The sequence below is a fragment of the Jaculus jaculus genome, chromosome 4 (genome assembly GCF_020740685.1).
Source record: "Jaculus jaculus isolate mJacJac1 chromosome 4, mJacJac1.mat.Y.cur, whole genome shotgun sequence".
In the NCBI taxonomy this organism is placed as follows: domain Eukaryota; kingdom Metazoa; phylum Chordata; class Mammalia; order Rodentia; family Dipodidae; genus Jaculus; species Jaculus jaculus.
In genome coordinates this window covers 70,308,967-70,325,740 of record NC_059105.1, presented here as the reverse complement: position 1 = coordinate 70,325,740, position 16,774 = coordinate 70,308,967, and the positions used below count along the sequence as shown (strand labels likewise).

The following is a 16,774-nucleotide window of genomic DNA, read 5'->3' as shown; positions in this document are numbered from 1 at the left end:
TGGCTTCAAAACCTAATGACCCAAGTTCAGTTCCCCAGTACCCACATAAAGCCAGATGCACAAAGTGGTACATGCACCTGGAGTGTGTTTGTGGCAGTTGGAAACCCTGGTGCACCCATTCTCTCGGTTTCTTTTCTCTCTATCTCTCTCTGCTTGCAAGTAAATAATTAATTATACTTTTAAAAAACAGTGGTTAAAAAATAGTGTTTTTCCACCTGCTATGCAGATGGTTTGGTGTTCCCCACTGGTCTTTCCCAGTTTCCTTCCTTATATTCCCTATGTGGCCCAGGAGAAAAAAAAAAAAACAGTTCCTACTCAAATATTGAAAACTACTTTTTATACATTGCTACACTGGTTTCTGTATTCTCACTGACAATGATTTCCTACCTTGGTAATAATGCTAAAATTTGGTGATAAAAAATAGTAAATGTAAACCAGGAGTGGTGGTGCATGCCTTTAATTCCAGCACTTGGGAGGCAGAGGTAGGAGGATCGCTGTGAGTTCGAGGCCACCCTGAGACTACAGAGTGAATTCTAGGTCAGCCTGGGATACAGTGAGACCCTACCTCGGAAAACCACAAAAAAAAAAAAAAGGTAAATGTGGGTGTGGAGAAATGGTTTAGTGGTTAAGGCACTTGCCTGCAAAGCCAAAGGATCCAGGTTCCATTCCCCACAGGACCCACATAAACTAGATGCACAAGGTGATGCATATGTTTGGAGTTCACTTGCAGCAGCTAGAGGTCCTGGCACTCCCATTCTCTCTGTCTTTATCTGCTTCTCTCTCTCTCTCTCTGTCTTTCTTTATTTCTCTCAAATAAATAAAAAAAGTACTTTTGAAAAGTGGCAAATATGAAGCCAGGCATGGTGACACAAGCCTTTAATCCCAGCACTCGGGAGGTAGAAGTAGGAGGATTGCTGTGAATTTGAGGCCACCCTGAGACTCCATAGTGAATTGCAGATCAGCCTGGGCTAGAGTGAGACCCTACCTCAAAAAAAGAACAAAACAAAAAGTGGTAAATATGACAAAGGAACTGAGGTTTTCCAAATAAACAAATACTTATAGCCACTATATGGCTCCTGCTTCTGTCCTCTCTCATAATCAGTGATTAAATCCTATATTATAATTTTATTGCTAGAATCAAATTATAGTTGTCTATCTAATATCCAATCCTGACTTGATCCTATATAAAATCTGCCTCATTTTTAGGTTCACCTATAAAGATCCCTAAATATTAGAGACTTAAATCTACTCTGCATGTTTCCCTAATCCTAAATTTAATTTTATCAGTATTGTATACAATATCCAACCCCATTTATGGGAGCTAAAGGTAAACCTTGGAGAGCAACAAGGAATGGGCCTAAATCTATCATCAGTTAACTGAGTCTTTTGGGAGAGTAACCCCAAAGTCTGGAAGAGTTTGGAGCCACATACTAAACTAAAACAAGCAAAAACAAAATGACAGCAACAAAAGGTCTTCTAACTAACCCATAAATACTCCAAGAGACCACTAGGTGGAGGTAACTGCTTTGTGCAGAAAACCTTTAGCAACAAAGCAAACTATCTCCCCATCTACAGAAGCGCAGTGAGACCTTTACCATCAAGATGAGGAAAAGAGTTTTGTCAATGCTTTACTGCAGAATTCAGTTGTGTTAAAAAACTTCTAAATATTAATACTTGGCAACAACTGCTCACTGTTCCTTGGGATTAGAATTTCTATTTCTGATTCAACCCTTCTTCTATTGCTTCCTGTTTAAAAAAAATTAATGCTTCAAAGCCAAAGATCTTGCATGGTTACCACACAAACAAGCAGACTTGACAGGAGAACCCTTCTCTTGGAGGTTTGCAAAACACCGTTGGCTTCCCTATATCTTTCTTCCTTTGTTACCGTCCTCAATTAGAGAAAATGTGAAGAGGCATCTTTATATTGAGTAACATCTAATTCATTTTTATTGTTCTATTCTCAATGTATAATGCTGATGAGTAGAATATAATTTGAAAATCTAAAAAAATGGTTTTATTTATCAGAAATAGAGGAAAGGGGAGAGAGACTGGCTTTACATGTGTACTTGGGAATTGAAACCAGGCAGACAGGCTTTGCAAGCAAGTACCTTGAACCTCTGACACAACTCCTCCAATCCTAATTTGGAAATTTTTAATCTTTTTGAAACTTATTCCTAAATTCAATCTAGGTTTCCTTTCATTTGATGGCTACACTGAGCTTTCTCTGAGCCAGAAGAATTCTGAGAAGAAGCTGATCTCCAGATCCAAGGGGCATTGACAAAGCTGGGCCAACTGAGCCAGGTTCCCACCAGCTTAGCCTGCAGAAAGCCAGCTTTCCTTCCCCTGCTCCTCTTACTTTCACCATCAGATATTCACCTAGAAACTAGGTAAAATAAACAAATGGCAAAAACTAAAGATAATCAGTACCATGGTATTTAAATGTTAATATAGTATTTGGGTCTTTCTTCCCTTAATCTCTATTGAACTCCTGTTTTCCTATAACAAACTTTGTAGTTATTTGCAGCAGTACCATTGACATCACTAAAATAGCTATTTCCAGAGCCAGAAGAACTGAGTCTTCAATGGCAAGATGTAGTAAGAAGCCATGCTTACAAAATGTGTTTTTTCTTTCACTGGGATTTATCCTGCCACACCAAAAAAGAATGTTGTGTAGAATTTGTTGAAACCAATTTATTAAACACTGATACCTCTATTTATTGAATATTAATATATTAAGACAAAAGAGAGCACTGATAATCTATCTTTCATAGACACAAGGTTATAAACAGTATTATGCTCTCATCCCAAATTTCTCCACTATGAACAGGTGTTTATAACGAGGCCTTGATAGATTTACAAGTTGAAATTCTATTGAAGATATTTTGAAATTACATCATGCATAATTGATGCAACTCCAATTTAAATATTCCATAGTTTATTTGCTTTGATACCTCTCAGAGTTTGGGCTGTGTTTTGTTATAGATCATTTTAATTTAAAATCTCGGATGTCCTACTTGGTGCTTGGCAGTGGGCAAAGTGCACAAGGTGGCAACATGGAGGAGATCACGAAGTCCAAGAGACCTCTGATTTAGCAAAGGGACAAGAAAACATGACTTCAAACAGAAATACAAAGAAATTCTAGGAAAAGTGTTCTAACGAAGCACGTTTCAGGGTCCAGGACCAGGAAAAGCTTGTGGAGAGGGGCAGGTAGATGGTCCCTTTATGCGCAAGATGTTGTCCACACTCACAGGATACCTGCATCCTCATGAGTGGACCGCTACCATTAAAATATTGCACTAGGTATGGTGGCGCACACCTTTAATCCCATCACTCAGGAGGCAGAGGTAGGAGGATCGCTGTGAGTTCGAGGCCAGCCTATGACTACATAGTGAATTCCAGGTCAGCCTAGACTAAAGCAAGACCCTACCTTGAAAAAAAATTACAACTCATATAAGGCCTAGTCTTAACAAACACCTTTGCTTAGTAAATACATTTTTACCAATTTTGTTATAGTTTAAGAGGAGATTTAAAAATTTGAGAAAGGGCCAAAGAGATGGCTTATCAGTTAAGGAAGCCTAAGAACCTAGGTTCAATTCTCCAGATCCCACATAAGCCAGATGCACATAGTGGCACATGTCACTGGAGTTCATTTGCAGTGGCTAGAGGCCCTGGCATGTCCATTCTCTCTCTCTCTCATAAATAAAAATAAATCTTAAAAAAAGAAACTCTTAAAAATTTGAGAAAAATGCTTTGGAATATTCTTTAAAACTTTAAGTGTATATCTCCATACAAGCAAATGATTTGCTAAATTCATGTAATAAACACATTTCCTGTGTTTATTCAACTTGATCCTCTAAAAGCCTATTAACTAGCCCTTTACAATTCAATTTTAGTTGATATGTCTCTTTTAAAGTAATTAATTAGGTAATCTATGTTTCTTTTCTTTTCTTTTTTTTTTTTTCTGTTTCTTTTCTTAAAATGTGCAAAATTTGGAGTTTTCCCTAGGTCCTAATGTTACCCTATTTACTCTTAGTAACCCATGATTGGTTATACACCTAGAAAGCATATATGCTCAGTGTACAAGGCAGCTCTAGGAACGACGCCTCCCAGTCCCCATGAGCGCTGCTGCGTGCCTGACCTTGCCTTCTTCATAAGAAGTCTTGTGATTGACAATAGCCAGCGGAGGTTCATGTGCCAGGTGAGAAAGCTGAGACCTGGAGCGTTGACGTATGGAAGCTCTGTAAGTAAACACAAAGATGGGAGAGGCTGTAGATAGCAGGCAGGTTGCAACAGGGCCCAACTGGCATCTACGCTTACATTACACATCAAATAAACGGCAATGTTTGATAGTTCACATGGCAACTAGAGCAGGAAGTTTCCAAGGTTAGTTTGATGGATCTTGTCTTGAGCCACAGCAAGTCAGGTTGATTGCTCTTGGCCTTAAGTTCTATAACTGCTGGACTCAGATTCAGTGTGCAATTAGGGAGGAAGAAAGCAGAGGAGAAAATTTTCCCTATCAACCCACTAAAAAAAAGGCTTGAAACTCAAATCATAGCCCATCACTTTTATCTTCCTACTAGTTTGGGGTATAGTTTCTCCCTCTCTCTCTCTCTCTCTCTCTTGCTCCCTCCCTCCCCCCACTCCCTTTCTCTCTTAATTTGATGCCACCTTGATACATGTGAGTTCATAGGATGAAACAGGGTCCCTAGAGAAACTATCTTCAGCTATGCACTACCCATAGAAATGTCTTAACAAAAATCTTATTGAAATGTAATATGGCTAAATACATTAATTAATTAGTTCACTTATTCATTTAGCAGAATCTTACTGGGTTCCAACAACAGGTAAAACCAATGCTAGGTATTGGAAGAGACATAAAGGATTGATCTTTTCCTTAAGCAGTTTAAATCTTATGGAACAATGCATGTTTCAAACCTCATGTATGGAAGAATGTGGTAAGTCCTATAAAATTTAAATAAAGACTGGAAATCCAAGGTGTCACCAAGATAGGCTTCATGGAAGAGGTGGCCAAGGCAGGATTATTTGGAGACTTATAAGAAGGAATTTCTGATGGACAAAATAGCTTAAACTAAAGCATGGAGAAAGGGTGCCTTGTTAAATATGCTTAGTGCGTGTGACACACAGGATGTGACCAGCTCTGTTTTTTGTTGTTGTTGTTTGTTTGTTTGCTTGTTTTGTCTAACCAAGCTTCTTGGGAAAGAGAATCCTGTTTTCTTCTAGATTAACCTGCAAGCACGTTGTACTGGGAGCTATTAGCAATTGTGTTGAGACTCTTCAGGAATAGAAGTATTCTGAAAAATGAAGCCAACAATGAAGAAATACACCTGAAAATGAAAACAGGAAACCATTTATCTTAGACACATTATTGAAGGCCTAGCCTTGCTGAAACCACAGCATCTGTGAGCTGTGTAGTAACCTTTCCCTTGAAAGGTTAACTTGGGTGAGGTTATCGGTCATGTGCAAATGGAGTCTTCAATGATATAGTTAATGCCTAAGCCTTGTAGGAGGAAAATTTACATTATTATTGTAGCGTTTCGAAGGCCTAGTCTGAAGTAGTATGGTAGAGTGCACTCTAGATGGAGTGGCTCACATGTCTCTCACATCATTTTGTATCCAGGAGAAATTAGACCAAAAACAAATATCAAGGTGGTGCCTGCTCTCTGCTATCTGCTCGTTTAGACTTCTTGAAAAGGCAGTAGTATGTCAACTTAATTATGCTAGCTTGTTTAAACACTGTGTTAATGACGCTGCCACCCACTTAGTCACCCAGGTTCAACATTGCAATTACCGGAAGTCCTCTCTGTTCCTTGTCCTGGCACATTCAAACTCTGGCCAGGGGCTGATGTCCACCCTCTGCTCATGCCATCGTTTTCCCCTGCCATCGTGGAGCTTCCTCCCCTCAAGCCTGTAAGCCAAAATAAATCTCTTTCCCCCAGAAGCTGCTGTTGGCTGGGTGATTTCTACCAGCAATGCGAACCTGACTGCAACACCATCTGAACCATGTATGTCACTCCTTGGCATATATCCTGAGGACTCCACGCACTACTACAGAGATACTTGCTCATCCATGTTTATTGCCGTTCTATTCACACTAACTAGGAAATGGAACCAGCCTAGATGCCCATCAACTGATGAATAGATAATAAAAATGTAGTACATAAACACAATGAAGTTTTATTGAGCTATAAAAAATGAAATTATGAAATTTGCAGGGAAATCGATTGATCTGGAAAAGATTATACTAAGTGACAAACCCAGGCTAGGAGAGCGAAATGGTACATGTTCTTGCTTATATGTGGATCCTAGCTTCAAATGTTTAGATTTGTGTGTGAGTTGAAGTAAAAGCCAATAGGGAGGCCAGGAAGCAAGAAAGAGGCCGTGAGGAAGGGAGGAGAGGGAAGGGCTTAAGAGGTGGGTATAGTAGATATGTAAGTAGATAAGCAGAATACTGAGGATGAATGGTCTAAGTCAGGTCAGGGGATGGGATGAAGAAGAGGGGGTGGGAGATAAGAATCAAAATTAAGGTTGTTATTACTAAGCCATATAAAAATTTTCTTCCCTAGCTAAGTAATATACATTTTAGAAAAGAGAAAGTTCAGGCAGAATGCTGTGCCCAGAAGCCAAAAGTTATTACAAGAAAATTTCAGTTCCAGGGATGGGAAACCTTCCAGTAAATTATTGGTCAAGGATGCCCCTGATGTCCCCAAAACATTATAGGCCATTGCCAAGGCTCTTGGTTGCCCACCAGAACTAGATGATAAGACCGTATTGCTGATGATATCACATGCTTGGATACAGAGCACTGAGAAATCAAGCTGGAGCTGAGCTGGAAGCCTCCTCCCTGTTGACCAGCTGTCATGATGCTGGAAAGAACTATGCAGCCTGTTGGGGAAGAAAAGTCATCAGTGGTCTTAGCCGGCAATGGACCCTGTGAGCTTTTCAGCTAGGCAGCCAGGCCAAATGTGCCAACTGGTATAATGGTGGCATGTCTGTTATGAGGGATACCAACTGCTCTATGATTGGGTTTGAGAACTGCTGCAGGGGAGGGAATTCGTGCCTGAAAATCTAATAATAATAATAATAACAATAATAATAATAATAATAATAATAATAATAATAATAATAAAACCTGTGGCTGAGGAGGATAAGCCTTACTTGTTGTCTTGCAAAAAGGATATATAATGCCTACCAAACTGACGTTTAAATTCTTATGTTTATGCCCATATATTAATGCTACTCTCAACTTTGGTTAAAGAAGCTTCTCTTTTCAGACAGTGGTGACCACTGAGGAAACTCAAAATTCATCAAAGTGCTGATGAGACATGACAGTGGGATGCTCACCATGAAGTGAGACATTTCTACCACACACACCCTCTAAGGCTCGGGGACCCCTGCAGTGGCAGAAAGAAAGTAAGAGCCAAAGCAAGTAGAGGAGTGCTTACCATAGTATCTTCCAGACCCCCAAAGCCTGGATATTCATGGCCTCACAGCGTCTGATAGTATCTATACACATCCTCAACAATAGGAAAGAAAAAATGCTGACATCAAAACAGAAGAGAGATTACATGGAAAGAAGAAGGAATTCTACAGAGGTGGAATTGGAAGGGGGCAAAGGAAGGGTGGTGGGAAGGTATTATGATCATGGTCTACATTGTGGAAGTTGTCAATAAAAGTTTAAAATTTTTAAAAATAATGTGGAAAGCAATTAAGAAAACACCCAGTGTTGACCTCTGTCCTCTACACACACATGTACACAAGTGTACTCCCACACGCAAATAAACGTACCTGTACATACATGCACACTGCACACACATACACATGCAAAAATAAAGTTAACAGAATATTTTTCTTGTTGATATAGCCACAAGATACATCTCACTTTAACCTAATGATCAAGACAGATGCCCGTTTATTATGCTTATTATGCCTGCAAAGCCTAAAGACCCAGGTTCAATTCCCCAGTGCCATCACATAAAGCCAGGTATACAAGGTGGCTCATGCATCTAGAGTTCGTTTGCAGTGGCTAGAGGCCCTGGAGTGCCCATTCTCTCTCTCTCTCTCTTTTTCTATCTCAAATAATTATTTTTTCTAATTTTTATTTATTTATTTGAGAGTTAGAGGAAGGGGGAGGGAGAGAGAGGCAGAGAGAGAATGGGTGTGCCAGGGCATGCAGTATGTTAAAAAGGAAGGTAGTTTATATGTTTAGATTATGATTATATTGATTCTTATCTTAATATTTTACTTTAATATTTTACTCTTCATATATACTACCACATGTCTACAACACTCACCTAATAATTTGAAAAATTTCTATAGCTTTAACTTTCTAGAATAACTTAAAGCTATTGTTTTGTTTTTCAAATTCCATAAATTCAATAAAACTAGCATGTTCTAAAATTTTTAAAACTTATTTGTAAAGAGGAAAAACATAACCAAGTCTGATAATTTAAATATATAAAAGACTTATTATAGCCTGAAATATCCACACATATTTCAAAGGAAGTACAATGCTTTAGTGAATTATTTGAATATTAAAGATAAATAAATCTATTTTGACTACCTGAAGTTGCTACCTGAATATCTCATTTAACATTTGTTTTCAGTAAGCAATTATCCATCTTGAAAACACAGTCCTATAATTGTGTCTTTGGTCTGAGCACAGCCTTGTATTTACATCTTGGAAATGGTGAGAAAATCATACATACATACATATATATATATGGTACATGTGTGTGAGATGTGGTGCATATGGTATGTGCATGTGTATATGCCCTTGCAGACCCCCTTAATTGCTGAGCAATCTTTCAAGGCCAGGGCATCCTCCTTAAAAGCTCAAAAGTATATTTTCATTTCATCTAATTCAGGAGTTATTTGACTTCAGATGCATAATTTTAGGGGAATAAGTGTTTCTAATGCAGTTGTGTCTCACTCGGGAGGTTAAAGAATGCTTTCCCTGACATAGGGTCTCACCATGTAGCTCAAACTGGCCTTGCATTTATGTTCCCAGTGCCTCAGCCTCCTGGAGTTATAGATGTTCACCGTAATACCCAGTTAACATGGATTTTTTAAATCCCTTTTTCTAAAAGCAATAAACAATATTTTAATCAGAGAGCCCTCCACCAAGACTCCACTCTCAATAGAGGTTGAGAAACCAAAATTAAACAAAACACCAGGAACTGGAAACATAAACATCAGCCTAGCCACAAAGCATTCATTTGCATATTCTTACTTCCCAAGACCTAGGAAGTCTGCTTAGGATTTCCAGGTTGTACCTGAGATATTGTCTAAGGATCACAACTTCTGGAGACTCCTAAAAATATCTGAAAACTTCAATATGGCGTGAGCTCACCTTAAACTATCCTGGTAGCTCCCTCTTCCAAAGGTCCTCTCAAGTATGTCACCTTCAGATGCCTCTTTTCCTATTCAACACAACACAAGCCATTCCTTAGTGTCGCAGGAAGCAGAGCCATATGTAAACAGAATTATTGACTATGTTTGCCTAGAAGGTAATTACTACTTGATGTCAAAATATCCTACTCACTTTACTGCAATAAATAAGTCGGGATTTTAGCTAACATATTCTAACAAAAAAATTTTCAAAATATTCAGAAAGTACACTAACCTATCTTTCTTAAGGAATAGGTATTGTTTATCATGAATCCAAAAACTTAAGGAAATTTCATTAGAGGAGGCAAAAAAAAGTGATAGAACCAGCAAACTTTTAATTTTTTATGTTCATTTGTAGGTGGTTGTGAATGTACATGCTTCCTGAGCATGTTAAAGTGTGGGTGCATGTGTGTGACAGTGTGTAACTCATGAATGTTAAATGTATGCAATAGTCATGACTAGTATGGCTCACAAGACCCGGTGTGAAATGGTGGAGAAAGTAAAAAGTGGCTGGTCTATTAAGCTTGAGGCGACCACTAAGTCGATTAAGTCCAATTGATAAAGCGAAGGTGTACTTGGGCCTGAAGTATCTATCTACATTTGGAACTAAGTATAGTCCTTTTTAGTCATTGATTAATTCACTTAGTAAGAATGAGTCACCTTCAGTGTACAAGACACACTCTAGGAAACTTCTAGTTAGAATGAAGAAAAGGGATCGAAAAAAAAATGGAGTAGAATTGAGAACTAGAAGGCCTTGGGCTTAGCTTTGTGACTTAATCAAATAACTTAGCCTTTTAACCTTTAGTTGTTCCATTTACACATATATGTGTGAGTGTGTATATGTATATGTATATGTTACATACGTATATATTATATAACACCTGCTGGCCTGTTTGGGGGAACAAACTAGGCAGTGTATATTCACACACACATAAGTTCATCAAGCACTATGGATATTGACAATTTAGCATAGTGAAGCAAAAAAAAAAAAAAAAGGCACTTACCTTTTCCACCCTCTTCCTTGGGGGCTTCATCTCCCTGACTTTGCAAAGTCACTAGTGTGAAGTAGACACCTTTTCTCTCCAACAGCTCTTCATGGGTGCCTCTTTCCACTGCTGTGCCATGTTCAAAACCGACGATCACATCTGCAGCTCTGACCGTGGATAGGCGATGGGCAACTGAGACAATGGTGTGCTTATGCTGAATCTGTAACGTGCATGGCGCACCATGAGAGGAGACTGCAGGTTAGAACCAACACGGATCTTTGCTGAATCCACAAATAAGTCAGTTATGACCCCTTGGAATATCGTCAAATAAGCCGTGAAAATTACAAAATGCTAACAGATTCCCATCACATATGATCTGAGTGTGGCTACTAACCAATAATTTAATAAGGGAAGCTTAAAATCATGTTACTCTTCATAAGGAACACATTTTCTAGGTACAGCTCTTAGGAGGGAAATCCTTGCTGTGTTTTTCTGACACGATGTAGATTACAGTTGGCTGGTGTCTTCTCAATTATCAGACTTGACGCACTAGCCCATCAGTATCCATCCCTACAATGAGCTGCCTTACTCACAGCAGCACGTGCATTTCCACTGGCCTATAAAATAATGGACTCTCCACAAACCTTACTCAGCGCTTCTTGTACTCTGGCCTCACTCTCATTGTCCAGCGCCGAGGTGGCCATGTCCAAAAGCAGGATTTTGGGGTTTCGGATAAGGGCTCTCGCAATAGCAATCCTTTGTTTCTGACCGCCACTCATCTGGCTTCCTCCTTCTCCAACAAAGGTGTCAAATTGCTAACAAGAAATGGACAGTAGCCATGTGAGAGAAGAACTTTATGGTTCTTGATAATAATCTAATATTCTTTCTAACTTCTTTTTTTTTTTTTTTTTAAGGAAGGTTCTTGCTCTAGCTCAGGCTGACCTAGAATTCATTATGTAGTCTCGGGCTGGCATCAAACTCACAGCAATCCTCCCACCTCTGCCTCCTGAGTGCTGGGATTAAAAGTGTATGCCACCATGCCCAGCAGAGTGAGAGAGAGAAAAGAAAATGAGCACACCAGAGCCTCTAGCCACTGAAAATAAACTGCAGATGAAGAAGCCACCTTGTGCAACTGGGTGGGTACTGGGGAATGGAACTCAGGTCACTAGGCTTCACAGGCAAAGCTGCTAAGCCATCCCGCCAGCCCCAGGTATGAATTTTTGCAGGTCCAGCTTTTACTAAGAGAAATACACTTTTCCTAAAACACTGCTTAATCAATATTCAAGTGTCTCCAGCTGTGTAAATGTCCTTTTTAAGAGTAAATTTAAAGAACTTTTTTCAACCATTGTAGAAATTGATCAGCCTTAAAATATATCATATACCAAGTCCTTGAATCCTTTCTCTGGCTAGATAATACAGCAAAACATAATGCTAAAGCAGCCTTTATATTGTAAATGAAATGTTAAACTTGCTTTATACTTATTGCCAGGGACAGCAAATGGTGACTGAGTATTCCACAGTACTAACACTACACTGGCATCTCACAAGGGATGTTGATATATTCTTAACCTGCTTAGTATAAGTCAACATGAGTTGGAGCTCACACCATATATAAAGCATGGTGAAATTCTGCATCTACTGTCTCATGTAGTCTCAGACTCCCAGGAGGTAGGAACTGCTATCTTAAAAAAATCATTTATTTCTTTGCAGGTACAGAGGGAGATAAAAGTCAGACAGACAGAGAAAATTGGGTGCACCAGGGCCTCCAGCTACATAAATGGACTCCAGATGCATGCCCCATTTTGTGCATCTGGCTCCCCGTAGGTATTAGGGGATAGAACCTTGACCATGGAGCCATCTCTCCAGCCCAGGTACTGCTATTCCTTTTTAATTTTTTTTTTTTCAATCAAAGAATGAATAAAGAACCCTGGTCATGCAGGGGCAAACTCCCCTGATGGGAGTGCATAATCTGGCAAGTAAGATGCTGGGTTGGGTATTGAGACTATCTCTATTCTCAGGAGCTGTTAGACTCCAGCATTCTTAAAGCTACACTGCCAGCCATAAAGGTGATTGAGAAGGCTGAGTGGGATGTGTTCAAGACTCTGGAGTCAGAACACCTGCTGAGACTCTTGTCATTCATGCTTACTTGTGTATTTTTGAGCAGTTACTGACTTTCTACAACAAACTTGTTCTCCATCTGTAGATACAGATAATAGTTACCTGACAGGGCAGCTGTGAGGGTTAAGTAAGCTAACAGATGTAACATGCTAGCACAGTGCTGTACGTACACATACTGGTAATTCTTCTTTGATTTATCAGACCACCAGCAAAAAGTCCTATTAGGAATAATAATATAGAATTGGTTTTTGTAGCGGTTGCACAGCATAGAGATATATGAGGAACTGTGTTTGAGTATTAGGGATACATGTCTGAGGGCAAAATGTCTTATCTATATAAGCACAAGAAAACTGAGGAAGAACAATGGTTATTATGATTTAGGCTTCAAATGTCCTTGTGATGATTAGTCATCATTGTTAAGTGGATTTGAAATCATCTAGAAGACACGCCATTGGGTATGTCTTTGAGAACATTTCCAGAGATGATTATCTGGGAATGGGGGAAGACTCACCCTGAATATGAATGGTGCCATCCCATAGGCTGGGGTTCAAAAGAGATGGGCTGCAGAGATGGCATAGCAGTTAAAGCAACTGCTGGCAAAGCCAAGAACCCAGATTTGATGCCCCCCAGCACCCATATAAGTCCAGACGCACAAGGTGGCACATGTGTCTGGAGGGCCCTTACAGTGACTAGAGGCCCTGGTGCACCCATTACCTATCTGTCTCTCTCAAATAAAGAAAGAAATAAAATATTTTTTTAAAAGTGAGAGAAAGTAAGCTAGGCACCTGCATTCATCTGTCTGCTTCCTGACTGTGGACATGATGTTACCAGCTGCCTCACTCCTTTGCTGCCATGACTTCCTTGCTATGATGGGCTATTTTCTCAAACTATGAACCAAAATAAACCCTTCCTTCCCTGGGCTGCTTCTTGTCCAGTATCTGGCCACAGACTTGAGAAAGTAAGACCTTCCCCCAAAACCCATGTGGCAAAAAAAAAGTGAACCTGGTGGGAGGAAGTTGAGTTGTTGGAGCCTGCCCCCCCCCCACTCACCTCTAATAAGTAGTACTGAGAGGTGAGCTGCTTTGTTCTACCACACCATGATGTTCTAGCTTATCCCAGGCCCCAAAGCAAGGAAAATAGTTGATCATGAACTTAAACCTCTGAAACCATACACTAAAATAAAAATAAACTTTTCTCCTTATAAGTTGCTTACATTGGGGATTTTGTCACAATGCACGGTGAACAAAAATTAACTAACACAATGGTGTTACATCAAGAGAACATTGTATAAATATTGTTGCATTACCAGTATAGCATCTTTTTGATACATGGTTAATAGGAGTAAAGAAATTGTATCTATATCAAAGGGATCTTTTCAAAAGATAGTTTCCCAGGTTGGTGGACTTTAAATATACACATGGCATATTTTATTTTTTATTTTGATTATTTGTGTGTGTATGAGTGCATGCACATGCATGTGAACATATGCTAGAGCCTCTTGCCTTACAAACAAACACCAGACACTCGTGCTACCTTTTACATCTGACTTATGTGGGTGGCTGGGCAATTGAACCCAGACTGGCAGGTTTTGTAAGTAACCACTGAGCCTTCTTCCCATCCCCAACAACATATTTTTTGATGGGACAGAAAGCACAGGTTACATTTCCAGGCATAAAAACAAAACATGACATTAAAGAATTAAATGACTTAGAAGCCAGTGTGGTGGCGTATGCCTTTAATCTCAGCACTTGGGAGGTTGAGGAAAGAGGATTATTATAAGTTTAAGGCCAGTCTGGGTCTACAGAGTGAGTTTCAGGTCAGTCTAGGCTAAGCGAGACCCTGCTTCAAAAATAATAATAATAACAATAATAATAATAATAATAATAATAATAGTGACTTAGGATTCAAATAAAAAGGGATCTATCCTTCCTTTGGTGATTTCTGGGTTCCCCTGGAATGTAAGACTAGGGTACCTGAGGCAGGGACATGATGAAGTTGTAGGCATTGGCTTCCTTGGCAGCTCTAACTATATCTTCCATTGTCGCCTCTTCTCTGCCATAACGGATATTTTCTGCTATGGTGGTGGAGAACAGAACTGGCTCTTGCTCCACTATCCCAATCTGATCTCTCAGCCACCTGATGTTGAGAGAGCGAATGTCATGGCCATCCAGAGTCACCTAGAAAACATGAGGACAATCTCAAGTCACTGAGAGCCCTCAGGGTTCTGAATCATAACCTTAGGGGTACTTGACTACTAGAAAGAACAAACATCTGTACACAAGGTTGACAATATGTAACTGAAATCAAATTTAACTATTGGACTACTTATTATAGAAATACCAATGATATAAGGGTCACTTAATATCATACTGTTGGCTCCAGAAGAGCAAATTTTTAATTCCTCAGTAATCAATTACTCTTTTTAAAAAATGTTTTTTGTTATTTTTATTTATTTATTTGAGAGCGACAGAGAGAAAGAGGCAGATAAAGAGAGGGAGGGAGAATGGGCGTGCCAGGGCCTCCAGCCATTGCAAACGAACTCCAGATGCGTGCGCCCCCTTGTGCATCTGGCTAACGTGGGTCCTGTGGAATCAAGCCTTGAAACGGGTCCTTAGGCTTCACAGGCAAGGGCTTAACTGCTAAGCCATCTCTCCAGCCCCCTGTTTTTCTTTTTAGCCATACTTTGAATATTTTTATTTTCTATTGACTTGTGTCCAAAAGGGGAGATCAAAAGATGCAAAGAGCTGGGTTTGGTAACAGCACTTTAATCCCAGCACTCAGGAGGCAAAGATGGGAAGATCACTATGAGTTTGAGGCTCGCTTTGGGTCACAGAGAGAGTTCCAGGCCAGCCAGGGCTAGAATAAGATCTTACCTCAAAACAAACAAATCAAAAAGATATAATAAAAATAATCAATAGTCCCTATTTTATATGCTTGCTTTACAAGTGAACCTTACTTTCTAGTCAGATTCATCAAGTAATACCTCCTGTTTAAAATAAATGGAAACTATAAATGAGGACAAACAAAAAAAACACTATAGGAAAGTGTGAAATTATCTTTCACCAACAAAAGCAGTTTGAAAAAGTTCAGTTTGAAAATACCACCATCTGCTCTCCCCTTCTGCTGTGTACTGAGAGGTCTTTGAAGATACACACCATGCCTTCGCAGGGGTCATAGAATCTCTGAATGAGCTGCAGTGCTGTGCTTTTCCCGGCTCCACTGGCTCCCACCAGAGCTGTCATGTCCCCTGGCTTAATGACCATGTTGAGGTTAGTCAGAATCTGGAGAGGAGAGAAAATTAGAAAGCCCAGATTGCCACTGTGTGCCTAGCCAAGCAAGTAAGATATACATTAGAATGCTTTGTGTGTGTGTGTGTGTGTGTGTGTGTGTGTGTGTGTGTGTGTGTGTGTTAATTTAGGCCCCATGGCAGCAGCCATCAATATCCCTCGATCCCCATCAAAAAGAAGTCTTTGCATTTAGCACATTGCCTCTTAAGCTCCACCAACAAATAAAAAAAAAAAAATGTGCTAACACTGGTAAGTAGGTCAGGACTGCTTTAAAATTATGATCCAAAATCCAATTTAAAGCAGTTCTGATATACTAAGATACCTCAAGGAGGCATTTCCAATTATTTAAAGAAAAGCCCCAGTAAATTAGAAGTTTGATGTTAATTTATAGGCCAAGGAGTAGCAACAAACCCACTTACAGAGTTTAAGCTGTTGTGTGCGTGGTATATGAGCATAATATTTGCATAAGTTTACCTAACAAACATTTGTGTTGTGTCTAGGTCTAAATCCCTGCAGGGAACAAATGTTGGTAGGTCAAAAGAAGTTTAATTCTGTGGGTGTGGAAAATGTGATTAATAAATCAGAAATACTATGTTTAAAATGAAGGGCAAGCCAGGCATAGTGGTGCACGCCTTTAATTCTAACACTTGGGAGGCAGAGGTAGGAGGATCATCATGAGTTTGAGGCCACTCTGAGACCACATAGTGAATTTCAGGTCAGCCTGAGCTAGAGCGAGACCCTACCTCAGAAAATAAAAAAATAAATAAATAAAAGAGTAAGCATCATTTCAGGAGTAAGACAAAACCAGTACATTCGGGGGAAGAGATCCTAATTTTCCTGTAGAGTAGGTTGCCTTTAAAGGTCTTGCTTTGCTCTATATTATATTTCCACTCCAGAAACCCATTATTGACTGCAAGTCAGAAGACGGTTCCAAGCTGGATCCACCCAAGGATGAAATTGGATTGAAGTTCAGTG

At 39.6% G+C, this 16,774-nt stretch overlaps 1 protein-coding gene across 5 annotated transcripts in view; it reads right to left on the bottom strand.

The window, feature by feature from the left end:
- Abcb11 (ATP binding cassette subfamily B member 11) overlaps window positions 1–16,774 on the bottom strand; it is an 89,436-nt gene that overhangs the window by 41,063 nt on the left and 31,599 nt on the right. For 2 of the 5 annotated variants that reach the window (XM_045147835.1, XM_045147834.1), the window contains exons 12-17: window positions 15,668–15,793; window positions 14,486–14,689; window positions 11,039–11,209; window positions 10,413–10,614; window positions 9,371–9,434; window positions 4,144–4,238 (exon numbers count right to left, since the gene is read on the bottom strand). In XM_045147835.1, the coding sequence (XP_045003770.1) occupies window positions 4,144–4,238; window positions 9,371–9,434; window positions 10,413–10,614; window positions 11,039–11,209; window positions 14,486–14,689; window positions 15,668–15,793 (862 nt within the window). Of the gene's footprint in view, window positions 1–4,138; window positions 4,239–9,370; window positions 9,441–10,412; window positions 10,615–11,038; window positions 11,210–14,485; window positions 14,690–15,667; window positions 15,794–16,774 lie in introns of all 5 variants that reach the window. The other 3 variants (XM_045147830.1, XM_045147831.1, XM_045147832.1) reach the window with 3 other exon arrangements.